Source organism: Paramisgurnus dabryanus, chromosome 24 (genome assembly GCF_030506205.2).
Source record: "Paramisgurnus dabryanus chromosome 24, PD_genome_1.1, whole genome shotgun sequence".
NCBI lineage: Eukaryota > Metazoa > Chordata > Actinopteri > Cypriniformes > Cobitidae > Paramisgurnus > Paramisgurnus dabryanus.
The window spans coordinates 12,473,931-12,498,033 of NC_133360.1; the positions used below are offsets into that span (position 1 = coordinate 12,473,931).

General features: G+C 39.7%; 1 protein-coding gene across 1 annotated transcript in view; it reads right to left on the bottom strand.

Moving 5' to 3' along the window:
• Positions 1 to 24,103, bottom strand: part of ncanb (neurocan b) — a 202,654-nt gene that overhangs the window by 105,723 nt on the left and 72,828 nt on the right. Inside the window, exon 8 of the mRNA XM_065246007.2 lies at positions 16,499 to 17,605. Coding sequence (XP_065102079.1) covers positions 16,499 to 17,605 — 1,107 coding nt within the window. The remainder of the gene's footprint in view (positions 1 to 16,498; positions 17,606 to 24,103) is intronic.

Consider the following 24,103-nt stretch of genomic DNA (forward strand, 5'->3'; position numbering starts at 1 on the left):
TCAGGGCAGCACTGATTTGGCGACATTTACAGTACATTAAAGCAACACTATGTAGTTTTTTGCCTGTCTCTAAAATTATTTCAGTGATAGAACAACTTTTAACTGGACAAATTGTACTGTTGCTGCAACCTGAGCAACATCCTAGCTGCTACAAGCCCACTCTGAAAGTGGCGGTGAAGGGTAGAGCACATAGCCCCGCCCCTCCCCCTCCCTGCAGAAGAGTGTCTGATACCAGGCGCTGTTGCACTTTTCAACCACATGGGGGAGCTGTAAGTCATTTTGGAAGACATGGAAACTACAGAGTGTTGCTTTAAAACATTAGGATAGGTGAAGAAAAGTATGTAAGTATATTATGGTAACAAACATGCTCCACAGCTTTCTGCTCTTAGAAGAAGTAAAAGTTAAAGAAGAAAACGATAGTGTGTGTGCAAATGCTGTCTTTTTCCTTTGTATAGTTGTTTGTAGTGGAGTGTCCTGTCTAAATATTTTCACGCGCATGCGCTGTTGTACGCGGACTGTATGCGCACTGTCCGCGCAATCTCAAATTTTGGGCTGCACGCGGACGATCTGCACGGCCGACTGCGGGCAGGGTTGCTGCAGGTTTCACCAAGTCAAATTTAAGACTTTTTAAGACCTTTTTAAGACCATTATGAGTGAAATTTAAGACCAATGTGACACAATGATCTCAGAAATTCTCAAAACATATTTTTATTATATCTTTTTTTTTTTACAAATAAAATCCACAAATATGGGAAGATCAGTATGGTCAGCTGCTGATATGTGCCTTGTTAACCTGTTATACACTTTCTCCACCCATAGGTTATATGCATAAATATGCGCTATACCGCCATTGCAATAAACTTTGCCTCTCTAACTAAACAATATTTAAATGAAAAGGAAATTTACCATTAAAAGGCTGTTCGTGGGTTGTTTTGTGTTGCTAACAAGGCCGTTTCTAAATCCGAAGGCTGTAGCTCCAGAGGTTGCATTTGTAGGCTGCATATGCCTAAGTGAAAACTGTGTAACACTAAAGTTGACTTCTTGTTGGTGGCTCGGGACTCGACGGCTGACTGTTTAAGTTGATTTTCAATAAAGCAGTGTTGATTTTTTCGCAGGTAAGCCACGGGCTAGTTGGTTAAATTAACACAGAAAATATTTTTGCTTATAAAAAACTGCATTTAAGGTTTGTTTCTCGCCAAACCTACAGTATACAGTCAGATCACAACACCTGAAATATAGCTTATGGCATGAATTGCGTGGATTATAATAGCCTACATTTGTATCCTCTTTAAAAAATAATGATTAAAAACTGGATTGAAGTGACATTCAGTGACACGCGAAGTGCAGAACTTGTCTTTTTAGAGGCCCACCCATCAAATACTTTCTTCCTCCGTCACTGATTAGTTCTACAGCATTTTAATTTACTATTTTATTTTTTTCGGACAATTCTTTTCGGGAATAAATGGAGGTAAGAAATTTAAGACTTGGATTAATTAAATTTAAGACCTAGGATGAAAATTTGGCAATTTTTAAGACTTTTTATGGCCTTAAATTTAACTTTCTAAATTTCAGACTTTTTAAGACTTTTTAAGACCCCGCGGGAACCCTGTGCGGACCCTCCTGATGAAGAAAATGACGTCATGTGGACAGTGCGCATACGCAGACGTCCCTAGTATACTTTCGGTTTTAGGTTTGGAGATGTTGGGATGGCGTATCTTAGCACTTAGCATTGCTAAAACAGAAAAAAGTGTAAATGAATAAGCAAACCAGATAAAGAGTTTCTAACTGCAAACATTTGGTAATGTGTAACACTATATATCTTTGTTTTAATTTGAACAGCGCTGGTTTTGTTGTGTTAAATAAAGATTTAATTCTGTTTATAGCTTTCTGAGAAATAAGAGCAACACAACTGATTGCACAAGGCAGACGTTACGATGTTTTAGGCTGACATGCCAAAGATGTCAAAGCCCAATATCATGGTTCATGTCAACATGACTAAATGCAGCAGAATCTTTCACTACATAAAGATGCTAAATGCAAATAACCTAAAATCCAGCATTCAAGATTATCTTGCCTGAACAATACAGTCAAGAGTCGACTACGTCAAAACAGCTTGATGCATTCATTCCTTTCTATTTTTACCTGCAAGCAGTTTCAAAGATATACAAACAGACAACAGCACTGCATTACCATCAATATGTTTAAAGCTAAGAGTAAAAAATACTCAAAACTATGAGAGGCAAGAGTTTGCCGCTTGTTAAGAGGGTTAGCGAGGGAGTAAGTTTCATCAGATTTTCATCAGATTTCATTTACAAAGATTAAAGGACAAGTTCGGTATTTTAGACTTAAAGCCCTGTTTTCAGATTGTTTATGGTCAAATAGAATGGTTTTGACTGAAATTTCGACATTTTCGGCTTCCCTGAGAATTTTCGCGTGTTTGTGTTTCAGCTCAGACTTCTACAATGGGTTTATAGGTGCACTGGAACAATCCTTCCTAAAATGCATTAAACTTTCGTTTACAAAGACGTGAAACTCACCGAGTGGTCAGGGGTGTTCACTGGTATGCTCACACAAAAATCGCTCCAAAAGACGCATTCCAACAGGTTTTATCGTAGTTTTTACCAACTCCATTGACTGTATTAGACGTCCTGTGAGGTACGGTATTACTCCGCGCCGGGAACTTTGTTTCTATTCTTGCAATTGGCAAAGGCGGATTAGCGCCACCACCTGGGCTGGAGTGTTTATTATTCAAGCTCTAAGCGGAAGAATGTACGGGTGTGAGGCGTTTGGGGAAATAGGTCCACAAGTTAACAACGAATGCTAAAACAGCTGTTGGAAAGCATCTTTTGCAGCGATTTTTGTGTGAGCATATCAGTGAACACCCCTGACCACTCGGTGAGTTTCACGTCTTTGTAAACGAAAGTTTAATGCATTTTAGGAAGTATTGTTCCAGTGCACCTATAAACCCATTGTAGAGGTCTGAGCTGAAACACAAACACGCGAAAATTCTCAGGGCAGCCGAAAATGTCGAAATTTCAGTCAAAACCATTCTATTTGACCATAAACAATCTGAAAACAGGGCTTTAAGTCTAAAATACCGAACTTGTCCTTTAAAAAGAAGGAAGGATAAAAGTAAGAAGGTAGGGAAGGAACCCAGCAAGCAATAGCCATCTTTCTACTTCTAGCCAAAATACATTAAACTTGATTTTGGTTACCTGTACATTTTTGCCGAAATAACTTCGGAGATGTATGATATTTAATAATGTAAGCAAAGTCAACAGTTATAACAAGTTGTTTAAAAGAAAGAAAGACAACGAAAGGAGAGACTGACACACAGCTTTTCCGTGCTATAGACTTCTGTCTGCAAGGCACATCAGCTGTTATTTCCAACTCCTCTCTCCAAGCCTTCATTTTCTGCTTGTTTCGGCTCAGAACCACTGATGTGCCCTGAGCTTTGCAAGCTGTCTTACAGCTGAACATTATTTGATGTCAGCAAGCCTGCATCTGAGAGTTGTCTAATATAGCTGTAGCAGCATATGCACAAAATGCATCTGCAAAACTGCTCGGAGTGGAATTCAATGCACGATGCGGCGGCGGCGACACGTCTGTGTGCGACAGATAATGAAAAGCACGTTAGACGCTACGACTCGCCCTCTCTTAAACTTGATAGGGAAGAATAAAATGCCATGTTGCTAAAAATAAGCATGTCAGTGGGGTGCGGAGGCAGCAGGAGGTTTCTGCACTATTCAGTTCAGGTAAGATGCAACCCTGAAGTTGCCTGTCGGTAGGGAACCTGAAGCTGTGCGTATGATCAGATAACAGAGGATGCTTTATCACTGTGTTATGGCTTCGGTCCTGATCAGCAAGCTGACAATGAAGCGCTTTGTATCAGGAGTATCAAACCCTTCAATTTCCGACCGGGTCAGTGCATTAATGAAATTGTTCAGCATTGGGAACATGGGAAATGACTTTGTAAAACTATCTTAGTAGTCAACTGTTTTTGTGTATTATTTAAGAGGTCTTTAAAGGTGCCAAAGAATGCATTGACGTTGTATGTTACATTGTTCTCTCATAGGAGATGAATCAATAAGGGGTTGGTCTGAAGTAGGTTCATTATTCATAGGTGTGGTTTGGGTGTAACGTCAAATAAACCAATCAGAACGTCATCCAACATTCCCTTTAAACGCAAGTGCGCAAGTTCCATGGCGGGTTGCTATTATTATGATGGATTTACCAGGCGCACGCCAGGAGTGGTTCACAGCTGAGGAGACCGACGTTCTTGTAAGAGCAGTCAAAGACAGAGAAGTTGTTTTGTATGGGGATGGGAGAAACCCGCCCAAATCAGCGTCGATAAATAAAAACTATCACAACAATGCTCACCACAATGATTTCCCTTATCTCATGTGTTAATATTTTTTATTGTAACAATTTATGATTTGCAAAAATAACTGTTGCATCTGTGTAGATTAAATATCAAAGTGTGTGCGTGTTGTGCACGCTATACATTATGGTCAAGCATGCGCCCTTAAAATAGCATAATGAACAACGCGCAGCGGCAACGCGCCACTGACTTTAGACTGTTTTTTTTCTGGTCAGTGGCGCAATTGTTTTTTGAAACTGCAAAATAGCATCAGGGATGGTTTGTGCCGGAACACGCCTCCTTTTTTGCGCTGAACCGCCCAGGGAGCGCAAGTTCATTCCCTAGTTTGCCGACGGGCATCTGTGGAGGGAAAAACCCACTGTGCGCCGGTGTAAAATACGAATGATACATGCGTCACTGACAAAGTCAATTGTGCTGGGTGCAAGATAGGGCCCAATATGTTTAAGCCTAGTGGTAAGTTGGTGTTTTTTTCAGTTTGGACCTGCAAAACATAACTGTAACGTAAATAGTAGAGCTTTAGCCAAAACATTAGCATATAGCATTAACTAGCATATAGCACTAACTTTGTCAGAAAGGTGCACTGGTGGATGCATTTTCTTGAATACAGCCATAGTTGTTATGTGGGTGACGTAGGTTTAACTGGGTTTTAGCGTTGTAACAACATTGTAATTAATTTAATGTGTAATTTAATGTTGGGGCATACATTACGACTATAACGTCACAGTGGTTGTTAGGTTGAGATTTGCCTTTTTTCCAGTAATAACTATCCAGGTAATAATCGTGTTTGAGGCTCACAATAGGTCATTACCATGTACAGAACTCTTATTATGCATCTATGCCTAGGTAAATGCAGTTTTCTATTCTATGGAACATTTAAAACACAAAAGTATACACTGTCAGAAAATGGTCAAAAAGTCGTCCCTAGTTGTCTCTGGGGCGGTACCCTTTTTAAAAGTACACCTTTTCATCTTAAGACTTCATATTAATACCTCAGAGGTACATATTGGAACCAAATGTATATCTGTACTTAAATGGTACATATTAGGACCTTTGTAAAGGGTACTGCCCTAGTGATAGCTAGGGACCATTTTGTCCGACAGTGCTAGATTTACAATTCAGTTGCCTAGATCAGGGGTCCCCAACCTTTTTTCACCACGGACCGGTTTCAGCTTTAAAAACAATTCGTGGACCGGGTGGTGAGATTGGGGGGGGGGGGGGTCGCTGAGTTGCTGTTCAAACATGCTGAAAATCCTCCTTTTCGAAACGGAAGTAAAGATAACTACCATGCATTAGGAAAATTAATAATTGCTTTATTTAGGCTATAGTATATTTTCTATAGACGTGTAAAACCATATTTTGGCGGATTGTTTTTTACTTTCATTGTTTTTACTAGTTTGCCTGCTCATTTAGTCTTAATAATTAATGGAACCTAAACGAACTCGGATTGCTGTTCTCGAAGGGAGCTCGAATCTTGGTCAGGCTCGAGACCCAATTCCAAGTAACAGAAGAGAAGAAAAATGCAGTGAAGGAGGAGAGATGCCAGAAGAATTGTGGCTGGGCGCAGATGCACGGAGACTCACGTTTACCATGATTAATGATGATTGACAAGTTTATAGGTTCCTTTCAAACCTACGTTAAAAGTGTAGCCGCTAAAATATTATTAGCCTATTAGTTTATTTTGATCATGGTGCTACGATCGATGGATAATTCTGAAGTTGTTTTAAAGAAGAATAAAATAATTACTTTTCAGTCATTTGCGCTGTCACACATTTGAACGTCTCCGCATATGTACATCATTGCGACGTACATTTGCAAATGATTCATAAAGTCATACCTCCGCAATTCTTTAATCGATTGTGTTTTAAAAGTACTGTATGCTCAAACTCTAATGACAGCAGTGTGATCGCTGATGCGCTGGTAGAGAGAGAGAGGCGGAGAAAAAGAGAGAGAGCACGGCTCTGTTCAAAAGTGGAAATGATTGATGTTATTTGAAGTCGGCTCTTACAGTACAAAATACCCGATTAAGCTATTACGTGGCTATTATAGACATTTTTTCGGGACGTTCTTGCGACCCGGTGGCAACTTGTCCACGACCCAGTCCTGTGTCGCGACCCGGTGGTTGGGGACCTCTGGCCTAGATGTTGGTATGTTCTAATTTACGGTCCCAAAGCATTTTAAAATTCCACCTTTAGGACTCGGCTTCTGGATGCTGGATACGGCTTAAAGGAAAGTTAAAGGCAGTTTTTATATTTAACTATGTTCTTACCTCAACTTACATGAAATTAATCTTTGTACAGCGCGTCATGAATGTGTTAGCATTTAGCCTAGCCCCATTAATTCCTATGGCTCCAAGCATAAGTTTTATTTTGTGCCACCATACTTACTCGTGTAACTACCCATGTCTTTAAATAGGGAAAACATGGAAGTGTTTGGTGACTTATAAATTCAGTCCTGTTTGGAGCCATAGGAATAAATGGGCCTGGGCTAAATGCCAACACATTCAAGCGGCGCTGTACAAAGATTAAAAGTGCACGAATTGAAAAAAGATAGGTATGTATTAATTCGTCTAAGTTGAGGTAAGAACATAGTAAAATATTGAAAAAGTGGTGGTGTTTTCCTTTAAGCCTTGCTCTAATTTAAGAGTAAGGGGTAGTTTCACCTGTTTTGTCATCTGCCAGGCAAAAACAACAAATGCTAGATTTGAGATATTATTCATGCTCATAGCACAATGGTGTAAAGTCAAAGTCACATGTCAAAGCTTAATAGTCATGTTTATGCGCAATAATAACAGTGTTGCTAGCATAGTCAGAGAGGTGCAGTGGCAGATGCATGTTCTTGAATACAGACATAGTTGTTAAGTACACGACGTGGGTTTAACTGATTTTCAATTAGCAAATGATAAATAATGACAGACAACCTGATAGCAGTACAGCATGTTTTTCGAAAACATTGAAATGCTTCTGCTCTAAGAGAGCTATCTGACATTTCGATGTTTACAGTTCCTTCAGTGCACACACATAACAAACATCACGGTTCCTGATACAGCTACACAAGACCACCCATCGCATTGTGTGGGTGGTGAAACAGTAAACAAACGATCTGAAGGAGGGGGTGATGTTGCCTAAAGAGAGCCTGGCAGCTTGGTTAGCTGAAAGTACAACTGCTAGCTTGTCGACAAACAGTAGTAGAGTTCTCTGCTCACATGATCAAAGCCCAACGCTGCACGCTCGGCTTCCAAGGGGACGGGAAGGTGTGTTGAAAGCGATAGTGCTTGCTTTCTCACCTCTGTTTCGATCATTATCTCTGCTCAACTATGCTCTTAAGGCTAGCGTGAAAAGCTTAAATTCGTGACATATGCAACATTTGAAGTGACATCGTGTGTGCCACTGCAGCATCATGGGAAAAACTGCATTTTGAGCCTTAAACGTTCAAGGCAGTAAGATCAAAGATGTCAGTTTATGCCTAAAATTGACGTTTGTGGATTTTTTTTGTATATATTTAGCTTTGAAGCCATCTATTTGAGCCTTTTATGAAAATTTTAAGGGGCCATTGCATGAAAATCTTACATTTTCCATGTTTAAGTGCTATAATTGGATTCCCAGTGCTTCTATCAACCTAGAAAATGTGAAAAAGATCAACCCAGTAACTTAGTTTTGGTAAACCATGCTCTACAAGCAGGTGAAAAAATAGGTCATTAAATTTGTCTCTCCTTATGATGTCATAAGGAGCTCTTAGGATGCAGTCACACCAAAAGCGCTTTAAACGCTTGGAAACGCAAGGCGCGACGCACTGCCTTTTTAAAAAAAAGAGCAGTGCGACGCGGCTTTTTATATTGCTAAGCAACCACCGAGTCAGCTGTCTTGTCAATCAAATATTGAAGCGTGAGCGCTCTTTTGCTGTTAACTGTCATATCAGCAGAAACTTTAAAAAGAGGACGCTTGCTCTGACCTTGTTTAAGGATGAGAGGAGCACAAACACACAGGAGAGAGTGAGCGAGTGGTGTCCGGTTCTTCAAAGCAACTGTAAACTTCCCTCACCACAACGTAAGGCCCGCCTCTCCCCTCATTCGATTGGACAATGGAAAGACACGAATGACGTCAGGCGCTTCTCCGCTCTCAGCGCTCCTTCAAAAACGCGTGCGTGGCAGGCGGCAAAAAACCGCAAGGCGCTCGGCGCGCATAAACAGCGCGCAAACGCGCCCTGCCCATAGAATATCATTCAAAAAAGGCGCCTGCAACTGCCATAAACGCCTTTGGTGTGACTGGCCCCTTAATCTGCACTATCCAACCACAGTACTGCCATTTAATGAGAGAGAAAATAATTCACAGCACAATTGAGTTTGAATTGCATCAAACCACCATCATTGCGATCAATGTCATCCGCTCATTTGAATTTTAAAGGACACGCCCAAAACGGCACATTTTTCACACATCTACAAAGTGGGAATTTTAACATGCTATAATAAATTATCTATATGGTATTTTGAGCCAAAATTTCACATATGTGCTCTGGGGACACCAAAGATGTATTTGACATCTTAAAAATTTTTGTGACATGTCCCCTTTAAATAAATTAACTTAAGCATGTCCTTAGTGCATAGTAAAAATTATAGTCACTCACTTTGGCACACACCAAAAAGGACTCAAGTCCTTCATTGACTCAGCACAGATTAGGCTTGTAGACGTTTCTCCTCACTGAATTTACTACTTTGATCATATATTCATAGTGTATTACCTTGTAGTCAGAATCATCCGTCTGAAGGAGCTTAAGGATAATAACTCGCAGGTATTCAAGTGTCTGTCTAAACGCCAGATTGGGTTTCATAATTTACAGTCTGACAGTTTGCAGACTGCATTTCTTGCTCAAGCTTTTAAAAGCAGCAACTGCATCTGACTGTAGATATAGTGGAGTTAGGCCCTGTGTCCACCAAAGCGTATAAACGGGGCTGAATACACCAGGCGAATGCCAATTGTGAGCGCATGTAAGCACTTCTTTGTCTGATCTATGCTATTATACTTCTGTTCTGTTGATCTGTCACTGGATATTGCACCTGTTGGTTGGTGTGGGATTTGTCCCGCCCCTTCTCCACTGTGATTGGAAGACTAAGTGAAAAGTGACATTGACGACCTTAGCCTTTTAACCAAAGTTATACATTTGTCAACATGGAAAAATGGCGACCAGCGATGCTTAGCTCGGACATAAACCTACAGCTGCTACCGTTTTTAAAAGTGCAACACTAACAAAAAAAACATACATCGGCCAGGAAAAAACGCTTTGGTGGACATGCATGGAGCCTTGCAACCATATCACAAGGCACTTTGTGTTATTGTCACAAAATATTTTATTTATTTATTTATTTGTGTTATTGGACACGGTTTTCCTTTTTTTAGTGTCAAGGAGCACAAATGTCTTTTTGTATCACTCATATTGTTTATCTTGTCCTCGAGCACGACTTCTTGTTTTATGTCATTTTATTATTTTTCTATTTTTAAACCATTGTCGATTGGGGTTAGATTTGGGTTAGGATGTCAATTTATGCATTGGTTTCTCTTTTTTTTAAACCATTGTTGCTTGGGGTTGGTGTTAGATTTGGGATTTGGGTTAGGATTTGGGCTGGGCCGATACCACTCTTTCATGTCTGATACCGATGTCGATACCACAACCTTGAGTATCTGTCGATAACGATACCAATCCAATACCATCTCTATCGTCCTTTTAATAAGTTAAGCTGCAAATAACACAATTATTAGCCATACAAAAAGCTTAAACAGAGCTACAGAACTCAAATGTTTTACTGTGCAACAAATGACTATGCAAATTCAAGACTCAATGAAACATTGTACAATACTGCTGCTTCATTTTTATTTAAATGTTTCAAACAGGCTCTAGTAGCAACATTTTATTTAGTCAGCACAAAAATTCAAAATTTAATTTATGTATAACTTTGGACAATTTAAAGTGCAGCTTGGTGCAAATTCATGTTGTTCAGCAAGTCGCGCTTTACCCCAAGTTCTCATGACAAGGTCTGTGTTGGTATTGGATCGGATTGTACTCCCAGACTTCTACAATATTCAATCCGACCATTTTCGCCAATATCGGGCTAATATCGATACAGAATATCATATCGGGACACCCCTAGTTAGGATGTCTGAAATGTAACAGAAAAAGACGTTCTAACCCCAACCCCAGGTGACAATGGTAAAAAATTGGGAAAAAGAGAAACCAATACATAAAATGACACAAAAAAAGATATTTGTGCTCGGGGACATGAAAGTATTTTGTTACTATAGCACGAAATGCCTTGAGATTGGGTTGGGCCTTGTGGCTTATGATGCTTGAGAAGCCTCAAAATATAAAAGTAGGGGTTTTAATTGTGTGTGCATTTTACATAAAAAATTATCTAAAATAAGCAACGAAAATTATAGATTCAAATAAACAAAAATTATCTAAACCTTCTCAATAAATAAATAATTAGATTACTTAAAAAATTACAATATTAATTGTATTGTATACAAAACCTAACATTTTTAATAATTTCCTAATATTTATTTAGGCTGTTTTAGTGGAAGTTGTGTGTGTGATGAGTTGATTTATGAAGAATGTACTGTATGATGGGGAACTGTGTGTGTATGTGTGTGTGATGAATGTGTTTGCAACAAAGAAATGAGTAAGTATGTGATGAATGTGTGATTGTGTGTTTGTTGTTGAGTCAAATGACTGTGTGAAAGAGAGATGAGCGAGTGTGTGAATGCAATAAATTTATGTGATGGGGTTCTGTGTGTGACAACTTTGTGTTTGTTTGAGAAGTGTGTGTGTGTGTGTGTGATGAATGTGTGTGAGGTAGAGCGAGTGTGTAATGAATATATGTGATAAGTTTGTGTGTGATGAATGTGTGTGTATAGTTTGAGTGTGTGTGTGTGTAGACTGCACCCGTCTGTCCCTCCAAGACCGATGGACTTGTCCGCTTCCACTCGCAAACAGCTCCAAGCCATGTCAACCAGAGTGATGGAGCAGCACAAGACGCACAACCTTCCCTTCCTGTCTCATCGCAATGTGATGTGCTTCCCCAATTAAGGGCAAGCCGATCTGGTGCTGGTGTTATGACTACCGTGACGCTGGCTATTTTTCAAAAACCACTTCTCTGATGCCTAAAAGGCCTCAGGGGAGCGACAAAGAACAGCGGTCTCTCCGCCGGCACATCATTGATTAAAACGCCTTCTGAACTTCCACCTGCACTAGGAAAAGAGGACAAGAGGACTCTCTTCATGCCAAGCTTAAAAGCAGCCAGGTTGTTGTGAAAAAGAAATCTTTCCTCTTGTTTGTTGGTTGTATTGTCTGTTTGCGATTGAGAGCAGTTGCTGAAAAGGGTTGATGAGCGATGCTGTTGTGTCTGTTGCCATGCAGTCTGAAGATCTTCAAGGCTTTGGTACATTAAACATTTAAAGGCCCTGCTGCGACTGTTCCTTCAACAGACAGATTGAATTTGATCTTCAAAAACAAATGTTCAAATCTATCTTACCGTCATTTGCATGACGGCCTGTTATTAAGCTGTTTGTAGGTTGATTTCTCCCAAAACTTTATGGACTGTGTGTAAACGCTTTCAAAACCTTTGATTGCTTCCCAACAAGCTAGTCATAACAACGTTAGCTCAACCAGTAGTGTACAGTATACAGTGTTTGGGGCAGGGCTATATGTTGTTTCATAATGATGTTGGATCATTCATTTGCTGAAAACGCTGCCCAAACATGGAAATTCCAATAATTACCTAAAATTAATAAAGTTGACAATTTCATAGCCTACTAACCCGGTTACATACAGTACAGTAATCTGTAAATTCAAAAGGCCAGTTAAAGCTACCAAGCTTAATGTCAAAACGTAAAGAGAAGCTACGGTAGCTACCACAGGACAAACATGTTGTCGTCTGAGACAACGTAGGGACGAAACGCGCTCTTTAGAGCAGTTTGTCCATTTAGGGCTACTGTAGAAAGGCCACTTAAAAGTCCAATGTGGGTTTTAGCGGCATCTAGTGGTGAGATTGCGAATTGCAACCAACCTCAATTTCGAAAAGCGAAGAGACGCTACGGTAGTTGCCACAGGACAAACATGTTGTTGTCTGAGACAAAGTAGGGACGAAATGCGCTCTTTAGAGCAGTTTTTCCATTTAGGGCTACTGTAGAAAGGCCACTTAAAGGTCCAATGTGGGTTTTAGCGGCATTTAGTGGTGAGATTGCAAATTGCAACCAACCTGAATTTTGAAAAGCGAAGAGAAGCTACGGTAGTTGCCACAGGAGAAAACATGTTGTTGTCTGAGACAAAGTAGGGACGAAATGCGCTCTGTAGAGCAGTTTGTCCATTTAGGGCTACTGTAGAAAGGCCACTTAAAGGTCCAATGTGCGTTTTTAGTGGCATTTAGTGGTGAGATTGCAAATTGCAACCAACCTCAATTTCGAAAAGCGAAGAGAAGCTACGGTAGTTGCCACAGGACAAACATGTTGTCGTCTGAGACAACGTAGGGACAAAATGCGCTCTTTAGAGCAGTTTTTCCATTTAGGGCTACTGTAGAAAGGCCACTTAAAGCTCCAATGTGGGTTTTTAGTGGCATTTAGAGGTCAGATTGCCAATTGCAACCAACCTCAATTTCGAAACGCGAACAGAAGCTCCGGTAGCTGCCACAGGACAAACATGTCGTCGTCTGAGACAATGTAGGGACGAAATGCGCTCTGTAGAGCAGTTTGTCCATTTAGGGCTACTGTAGAAATGCCACTTAAAGGTCCAATGTGCGTTTTTAGTGGCATTTAGTGGTGAGATTGCAAATTGCAACCAACCTCAATTTCGAAAAGCGAAGAGAAGCTACGGTAGTTGCCACAGGACAAACATGTTGTCGTCTGAGACAACGTAGGGACAAAACGCGCTCTTTAGAGCAGTTTTTCCATTTAGGGCTACTGTAGAAAGGCCACTTAAAGGTCCAATGTGGGTTTTTAGTGGCATTTAGAGGTGAGATTGCGAATTGCAACCAACCTCAATTTCGAAAAGCGAACAGAAGCTCCGGTAGCTGCCACAGGACAAACATGTCGTCGTCTGAGACAACGTAGGGACGAAATGCGCTCTGTAGAGCAGTTTGTCTGTTTAGGGCTACTGTAGAAAGGCCACTTAAAGGTCCAGTGTGGGTTTTAAGCAGCATCTGGTGGTGAGATTGTGAATTGCAACCAAGCTCAATTTCGAAACACAAAAAGAAGCTACATGCTAAACATGTTGTCGTCTGAGACAACGTAGAGACGAAACGTCCTATGTAGAGCACTTTGCCTGTTTAGACCAGGGATGGGCAACTGGCGGCCCAAGGGCTGCACACAGCCCGGGTAAATTCTAATACGGCCTGCTGGACCATATTATACTTAATCAAATACTTTTAAAATGATAATTTTAGTATTAGGACGTAAATCCTCCCAACCAGGAGGGGGCGCTAGGTCCCGCAGATCCTCACAGTAAGCATAGTCCCGTGTTTGGGCTTATGTGAAGAAGAGGTCCTCACAGAGTCCGACCCAAGACCCGATCAGGTTCGGGTCTAAAAGTTTCACGCATGCCTCAGACACGGGGTACAAAAATCCGGTCTAGAGTTATTTAATATGAATGTGTTTTTGCCAAACGGACCCGAGAAGCCCTGAACTCTCGCATGTGTGTGTCAATGTCCTTTTAAAACTTCTCTCTTTGGAAGAGCGCTTGCGACATTGTGTGGCTGGCGATAGGATAATTTTTGTTCAGACAGACATGTCAGATATAATATATAATGTACATTTTAGGGGTTACCATGGTGTCATCGTCATATAAACAAATGGAGCAGCTCGCCAAATTTCCTGCGAGGTAAACGTGATTTCACCAAGTAAGATGTGATCCTGGATCAACACCATTGTTGGTCCTGGATCAACATTTTCGTTAACCAATCAGATTGCAGGATTAAGATTAGTGTGCATGTTAGATTTAGGTTAAGGATTGGGTTAGGGGCTTTTAAGAAGTACTCCTCAAACCATTATTTCACACTAATTTGAGGGTTAAAATGGTTAGGGTTTGAGTTAAGGGTAGGTTGGGGTATCTTTGATTAATATGTTGATCCAGGATGAACAAAAAATGTTGATCCAGGATCACATCTTACTTGGTGAAATCACAGTTGCCTTTGTTGCGAGGCTACCGGGTCTGCAGACTGCACACACGTCAGTTTACATTCGGGTCAAAACCAATGCCACTGGTTTGGGTGACGGGTCGTACTCGGGCCAGAATTGCTCCCAGATTTGAAAGGTAAAATACATTGTTATTAACATTTTTTATATATATTTTGTTTTGAATTTATGTGTTATTTATTTCAAATAATTTTGTTCTCTAAGGGCCAGGGTTCTAAATTAACAAAAAAAAAACTTACTAGCCAGTCTGGCCAGTAATGCATGGGGCATTGCATGCATGATACATAATGCTCTGTTCTCGGACATTTTCCTCTGGCAGTACTTCCTACATTTCCCATGAACTTTACCGTAATGCTACGTGATGATGTTTCATACACCCTTTGGGGTGTATGATTTGCGCGCAGTTTGCAGTGAAACCAGCGCGAGAAACCATGGAAACGAACGGAGCGCATCCACAAGAACACACAAGGAAGGTGGCACGTCATTGTCTAAATCTGTTGTGCCCCGGTGTAAATCTCAAGTTAAGATTTTAGCAGTTAACTAGTGTATTCCTTTACAGAGATAATAGCGGCAAAAACGAATCTATATGCAATGTAGTTACCCAACTTACGCTTGTAAAAGCGAATAAAGTTATGATTTAGATTGTGCGTGTGGTTCTGGCCCCCTTGGTATAAAGGAGAAAAATTCTGGCCCTCGGCATTATAAAAGTTGCCCATCCCTAGCTACCACAGGACAAACATGTTGTTGTCTGAGACACCATAGGGACGAAACGTGCTATGTAGAGAAGTTTCTCCATTTAGGGCTACTGTAGAAAGGCCACTTAAAGGTCTAATGTGAGTTTTTAGCGGCATTTAGTGGTGAGATTGCGAATTGCAACCAACCTCAATTTCGAAACGCAAAGAGAAGCTACAGTAGCTGCCACAGGACAAACATGTTGTCGTCTGAGACACATAGGGACAAAAAGCGCTCTGTAGAGCAGTTTTTGCATTAAGGGCTACTATAGAAACATGACGTGACTTCCATGTGAGGAGACCTACCGGGTGTGTAGATAAACGGTAATAAAAATTTTATTATGTAAGGTCTTTATACACCACTGATAATATGGCTATGTATATTATATTGCATTGCTGTCAAGAAATCCTTTAATCCTTTAATTGATTCATCCTCTTCGTCCTTGTATACATGCACATTCTTTGTACACTTAAGGATGCACCATTGTTTACATTCATTCCATGAATACTGAATCATGTTTGCTTAAGTGCAAATCTGTGGTTTAGACAGCATTGACACCCACCCAAAGAAATCGACTGCAGTGATGGGAGTTGAGTGAATCTATACGGAAAAAATGTAAACATGCGTATAGACTAAAGAGAAACTAGAGTCAATTACTGAACACATCTGCTGGCTTCTGTCAACATTGATTTGTCGTAGGCCAAGATCTCTTCTATTCGCATGCTCTCTAATTGCACTGCCCCTAACCCTGTAATTACTCTGCTATAGCTCCAGCTGGTCTTTGCACCACCACTTTTAAACTAAGCTTAATGGGTGTTAAAGATAAAATGCAAAGAGGATGAAAAAAGTACAAAAGACAGATAAAAAATAATACATACAGTATAAACTGTGTAATTCATACCATTAGTGAGAGTGAAAGTGACAAGCATGCAGCACATTATTCAAAATGTGACCTCTGCTTTAACCCACCCCAAAGAGTAGTGAACATATACCCACCCAAAGCAGTGGGTGAAATAAGTGTGAGGTGCCTTATTCAAGAGCACCCTAGTTGCAACCCGCCGGCCATGGGACTCGAACCAGCAACTCTTAGGTTACAAGCCAGACTCTCTAACCACTAGGCTATATTTCCCCACAGTTGCAAGATTGCAATGCTTATGCCTAGATAAGATAAAACTATCAAACCATAATAGAATAAAGCAAAACACAAATTTACCTAAGTTTCTAGTGGAGACGTTTTCCCAGCCAGCATCGGTTTGGTTCGTGGTATCTTTTCCTGGACTTCCTGTAGTCCCCAACAACGGGTCATCTGTAGGTATTTGTTCTGAAGTTTCCCAGCCATGAACCAACACAAATGACTCGGATACTCCTGACCTGGACTCAGCCACATGGGAAGCATCCATTGTAGCAGGACTTGTCGGCTGAACTGTATTACTCGTCATCGGAGGTTCAGATTTGGTCATTGTTGTGGTAGGAACAGGTGCTTGTGTTGAACCTTCTTCTTCTTGAACCACAGGTAGCCACGTGCTGGAAACCGCTGGATCTGTAGTGCAAAAAATATCTTCAGTAGTGATGACATCACCGGACGGGGTGTTTTCAACGGTGAATGGGTTTTTCAGTTCGCCCTGCTCTGAAACGGCAGCCGTCGTAACAGGGTTTGGTGTGGTAGCTTCATTGGAAGTGTCTATTTCAGGCGCACCGGTCAAATTTACGCTCTGCTTCCTTTTGACAAAAGGCACATTTATTTGGTTGGAGGGATTGCGTTTGCGCTCCTCAACCTGCCGATGGACATACACGATTTCACCCTTGGCTTCCGCAACTGTGCTAGGGGGTTCGGAAGAACTAGATCCAGCAGTAGGTTGAGTTGTTTGAAGGCTCATAAGCTCCCATCTGACAGTGGTCTCCAGGGGTACGCTGTGGTCACTGGAGTGGTCAGTTTCTTTCATTTGGCTGTCAAGGATGAACGGTAACTCTTTCCCTCCACTTCCCTCAGCTTCCTTTCCATCCCCCGCAGATAATCGCAACCGAGTGCCTTTGGGAACCGGATAACTGTCCTCATTCAAGTCTTTTCCTTCCCCGGAGAAGTTTTCAGGGTTGTTCTTGGAAACGGGAATGGTCATGATCTCCAGCCCTCCTCCTTTGGCTTCCATCGGACTGCTGGTTTGAAATACGAGTTGCTCATTATTGCCTGGAGTGGTGAACTTTGACGCTTTTAGAGATTTTGGCATCCATAGCTGTTGAATGGATGCAGCACCAAAGCTGCTCTTAGACGTCAAGAGATTTGAAGATACGGTCGTGTCTGCTATTCCTGATCCGATCGCTCCTGTGGGCATGACAACACGCTGTGATTAACAAAATGAGGGGAGGAGATCATTTCATTTAAATGTATGTTTAATTAGCGTGCAAAATATGTTAACTCCCACCCCAGAACTACGGTAATTAACTTTAATGCGAGTAGCTCGGTATAGAACAGTCATTATTTATCCTTCAATTCCCTGGAGATATCCAGCAATTAATCTATCTTAAACCTATCTAGATGCATTTCCCAGAAAGCTAAAGTGACCCCTGTTTTCTTCCCCGAGGGTATTATTTGACTCCTGCGTGAAAGCAGGGCAGAAATTTACATTCGTTTTGAAAGCAATACAGATCCCAAACGTTACACTGCATACATATTTTCCAAAACTGCTAACTTGTAAATCACACATGTGTCAATTTAATCACATTTGCTAGTAAATCTACAGAATAATACATTCAAATCTTCATGTACATTCTGTACAGAAGCATTTACAGTAAGCAAAAATGCTGCTAGCAGTGCTGTCATCATTATTATTACGTGTTCAAAGGCATTATAAAAGCACACTGCAGCGCTCAGTACTAAACTAATCCTTAATAGAGCAAAAAGGACGCCGGTCACCATGACCAAACGAATTGTTCCCTTGAGGTATGGTTCCATATTTTTTAAAGACTGGACATAAAAGGCTTTTTCTGACAGGCAGAAAAATGTTTTGCTGTGCCTGACTAAGATTAGAAATCTGATATAGACTTTTGTTTTAAACACTTGTACATTTACATTTATAAATTTGGCAGACACTTTTATCCAAAGCAGTTTACGGTGCATTCAAAGTATACATTTTATCAGTATGGATGTTCCTTGGAATCGAACCTGTAAGCGTTGTGCTGCTAACATAATGCTCTACCATTTGAGCTACAGCTTTTTTATTTATTGTAGCACTACAGACGTGAATAGTAATACTGTAAGCCGAATCATATTGGACATAGTGTATTCATAAATGCCTTTGTACCCTTTCTCAATTCAGCAGCGCAGTGAGATGTCATAATATATAAAGGCAGAGACAAATTTTGTAGTTTTCTGTCCTTCCACGCTAACATCTGCACTCAGTTATGATATTAGAAATTTTCTTGACATCATGCTGACGCTTCCATCATTACTAAAGCAGCCAGATCCAGCATGCTGACTAGACTGTCTGAACCTATAGCGCAGATCTCATCACTTCAGTCCAGACCGATCAAATTCAAAGACTAAAATGGATTTGCGTGCAGTGTGAACAAATCTTGTGACCTTATAGACATTATGCTTAGTTGAGACAATGCTTTTTGTGTTTAAGTATTTATCACAATGTTTTTGAAATGCATGTGCATGGATAATTCAGATATATACTCTGATACAACATCATGTGCCTTAAAGGCAACAAGCAGCGTTTAGCATTTCAGTCATGAGAATAGGTATTCACAGACCATATGCTCGGTACACACAATGAAATATTTAAATATCTATGAATTATTCAGGACGCTGCTGTTGCGCTGTCACATGAATGTGGTGCAATTTACATAACCAAGTAATTGAGCAATTAATGATATGAATAACTTATTACTCTCCGCAGTCACGCGACTGTAGCGGTATTAAACATTTACAGCTGGTGTAAGGAAACAATGAATTAAATTGATTATATCAATAAAAGACGACATGATATAACAATGGGAAACAGAGAAAATTACCAATTTGGAAACATTTATTGGAAACTTAAGAGATTTAAAAATGCGCATGCCAATGTTAATTTTATTAATTTATTTAGTGACAATATTACGATTACAATTCAAAAACATATTGCATTGAAATGCACCCATATCTGAATGGATCAGAATAACCTTCATTTGAGACTCATTTTTTTATTAACATCATTCCAGAATCAATCTCTATATATTTATGGTAAGAACCGGTTTATCTATACACAAGTTGTGGAAGACCAATTTGTATTCTCCAATTCACCATCTTATTTACGGATTTCAGCCAAGTGCATCTAGAATTTTCGGTATCATTTGGACCAGAAATTTCATTTGGTGCATCACTAATTCACACATTTACATTCTTTTAAATAAATAAATACTTTTTTTAGAGATATAATCCCTTTTAGCCCAATAATCTGTATCAGTAAAAAGCCATTTTTCGCACTATCGGCAGAAAGTTTAAAGGATAAGTCCATTTTCTTAAAAAAAATTCAGATAATTTACTCCACAATGTCATCCAAAATGTTGATGTCTTTCTTTGTTCAGTCGAGAAGAAATTATGTTTTGTGAGGAAAACATTCCAGGATTTTTCTCATTTTAACAGACTTTAATGGACCCCAACACTTAACACTTAGCTCAACACTTAACAGTTTTTTTATCTAGCGAAACGATTGTCATTTTTGACAAGAAAAATAAAAAAAATGTGCACTTTTAAACCACAACATCTATCTCCGGTCCTGTTATGCGCCAGTGCGACCTCACACAATACGTCATCAAGTCAAGAGATCACGGATGATATATGCGAAACTACGCCCCAGTGTTTACAAGTGTGTTGAAAGAGGACCGTTCCGACGTTTTTGTATGTTGAATGATGCTAATTAATGTCTTTGTGTCAGTTTATTGTTTAAAATGGTCCGCAAATGTGCGGTTCATATATGTAACACGTGACCTTTCAACGACATTACGCAATTATGTGACGTCGCACTGGTGCATCACAGGACCGGAGATAGACGAGAAGTGGTGGTTTAAAAGTGCATTTTTTTTCTTGTCAAAAATGACAATCGTTTCGCTAGAAAAAAAACTGTTAAGTGTTGAGTTAAGTGTTAAGTGTTGAAATCCATTAAAGTCCATTAAAATGATAAAAATCCTGGAATGTTTTCCTCAAAAAACATAATTTCTTCTCGACTGAACAAAGAAAGACATCAACATTTTGGATGACATGGTGGTGAGTAAATTATCTGGATTTTTTAAAGAAAATTGACTAATCCTTTAAAAACAGCTAATCAGTCATGGCGTGATATATCCTGTCAATCAAAGAAAAATGCAATGATTTTGAGCTCTGCTTATAGAAAATGTAAAGAAATATCACTAGTTTAAATGTACAATATTAATGGTCATTATTCGAATGAATTATATTCAGAAAAAGAATACCAAACTACAACGGGGAAAATAAATATTTGAAACATCAGCATTTTTATCAGTAAGGGGATTTCTAAGTGGGCTATTGACACAAAATTTCCACCATATATAGCCATCAAGCCAAATATTGAATTCGTACAAAGAAATCAGAACATTTAAGTCAGTGCTTCTCAATTATTTTCTGTCAATCCCCCCCTTGAAAGAAGTAAACATTTCGCGCCCCCCAACTCTCCGCCGCGTTTTTGTCTATAAAATTGGACATCTGCAAAACATTGTATCCTTATTAACATTAAAGAAAACACAAAAAAAGAAATATTGATCAACTTACAACAAAGAATAACTTTATTAACATTGTTTTTTAGTCTGTAAAAGAAAATACTTAAAATGCATCAATTTGCCTGAAAAAAAAATCAATCCTTATTTAAAGTATAATATTTTTTGACCATTTGAAACTGAAAAATTAAATGAAATATAATCAATAAATAATAATAAAAACCTCAAGTGGCTTATCAACGTGATTGGGGTGTAATGTCTTTAAGTGACGGTGCAAAAAAAAATCACTTCCTGAAAGAGTATTTTCCCCGGGGTCTCGCGCGCCCCCCCCCCCCTGGTGTCGCCTCGAACCCCCCCGGGGGTCCCGCCCCACTATTTGAGAAGCACTGATTTAAGTATAAAAGTTGAGTCATAATACTTATGTCATATACTTATTTTCCCCGCTCTATTGGTATCGGCATCTGTAGATTTTCTGAAAAATGTAATATCGGTTTAACTTTTTTTGAAGCTATAGTAATAGGTACAGTACATTAAGTTATGACTCAAACCATAAAAATATAACTACAAAATGAAACACCAGAAAATATTAATATAAAAATAAGGTTATTAAATGTATATATATATATATATATATATATATATATATATATATATATATATATATAGAGAGAGAGAGAGAGAGAGAGAGAGAGAGAGAGAGAGAGAGAGAGAGAGAGAGAGAGAGAGAGAGAGAGAGAGAGAGAGAGAGAGAGAGATAGATAGATAGATAGATAGATAGATAGATAGATAGATAGATAGATATAGATAGATATAGATAGATAGATAGATAGATAGATAGATAGATAGATAGATAGATAGATAGATAGATAGATAGATAGATAGATAGATAGATGTCTTGGTAATTTAATTTCACTATATATATAGATATAGATATTAAAACATTATATATTTCTGGTCACAGATCACAAGATACTGAATTTAGGGCTGATCATTCTGTCCTGTCAAATGTTTGGAATTTCAAATAGTCATTCAGTGAGTGAAATATCTGAATTCTCCACAGTTTTCATCTAATGAAATTTAGAACAAGGGAGGAGACGTATAGCACCTAGTGAAGGGTGAAATAGCCACTGAATCCCAACACAGTCAAATGACCTCCGAAGCAAAACATGAAACGGAAGCAGCTCTCTATCCAACAGCAGTTCCAGAGCACTACATTCAGTCCTGACTGTCTTTAAACAAACACACTCGCTCTCTTTCTCTCGCTCTGGCCCTGACGATAATCACACATCACATTCAAAAAGAGCCTCTCTAATTGGGTGAGACCCGGAGTTTGCAGCCATGCCTACGGTTTGGTCAAAGCGCATTAATTAGATTCAGATGTAAATAATGCATGCTGACTAAAGCTGGAATTTCACCCGGCATGAAACATTAATGCACCCTGTTGAGACTGGATGGAGGGAGGCGTATTTGTACCAATGATGACTTGAGAACGTATTGCTGCCAAAAGCCACCATGTGAAAACTACACCAGTAAGATGCTTCAATCCCACCCTTAGGCTTGCAATGCTTTACATTTACAGAGGCTGGAGCCTATTTTGCTTTCTGCAACCAAGAAATGCTGCTATACTTGGCATGGATATAACAGACATCGATATCCGTTAAAAGCCCTCGAGCGGAGAAAGTAGGAATAAATCTCAGTGCAGTGACCTCCACAGCATCGTAGCAGAGAATGAGCCGTGTCTGGGTGGTAACCTCTACCCCTCAATGACTGGGTCAGAGAGTTTTTCTCATGAAGTCGTACTGCACCTACCATGTTGTTGTTTTTTTTTCAGAAACACTGCAAAATATATCCAAGTTAGGTAGATAATTTCAGAACCAAGAGCATTTATCTCAGTACTCCATATATCTTAAACCAGACAACATATTTATTTTAATGCAAACTTGAAACTTTCTTGGAAGAGGTGTCATTTTCTTCCCAAAACCTTCAATGACAAACCTACACCCATCTGGAGACATTTAATAAGACAATGATGGTGCATCAGAACAGCATCATTTCAATGTCACTTGTGAGACGTCAAATAATCCCAAACAGTGCCTTGACCAGATGCTATGACATGAGTTGTCAAAAATAACGGTAGCAAAGTAGTGATCTCACATGACAAACTGACACCTAACAAACCAACGCTAGCACCTTTCTGCTTCCCATTTACGGGCTCCCACGTCAATGTCCAAAATGACTGACGGGCAGAAAGCGCTCAAAGTCTTTAGGTTGGCTAAACTGCATTCACTTTTTGTTGATCAGAGTCTGGTGTTGTCACAGAGACAGGTGTGATATGTCAAATCACCTTTTTCAGTGATATCTGTCAGGTAACAGGGACATAGCTGCATGACAATCTATAAAAAATAAAATCCCAAATATTTATTGTTGTTTATGTGTCTATGTTTTGTCTTATGGGGCGTACACACCAAATGCAAATTCACCGATTTGATTACATATAAAGTCAATGCAAAGACACGAATAGACGCAAACTCGCGTGATGCGAATAACGCGAATTGGGCGGTGCGACTGCCGAGTAAACATACGCGAATCACCTAATCTAAAGCGAGGAACGCGATGCTTCACATTTAGTGTGTATGCAGCATAACTGTGCGCTTACACCAGACGCAGAAGAGGCGGCAAAAACGCGCTATTCGCGCATAGTTGGGCGCTTGAACATTTTAACTCTTTCACCGCCAGCGTTTTTAAAAAAAGTTGCCAGCCAGCGCCAGCGTTTTTCATGATTTTCACCAAAGTTTAATGTCTTCCAGAAAATGTTCTTCTTTAAATATATAAACATACAATATACCAAATTAAAGAACAGACCCTCTGCTTTCAAACAAAAAAAAACGTTTCATCCTACCTTTAGTGGTTCTTTTGCAATCAGCTTTTGAATATGGGTAGGTTTTTGCAAAAATACCATATTTTGAGCAAAAAGCAGAGATAATTCCATTTTTGTGACGGACTTTTCATAGAGATCCCATTCAGAGCGATCTTTAAAACAGACACGGACATGCAGCAGCTTGCCATAGGGCAATACTTCCGGTTTTAAAAAGTTCAGAAGTGC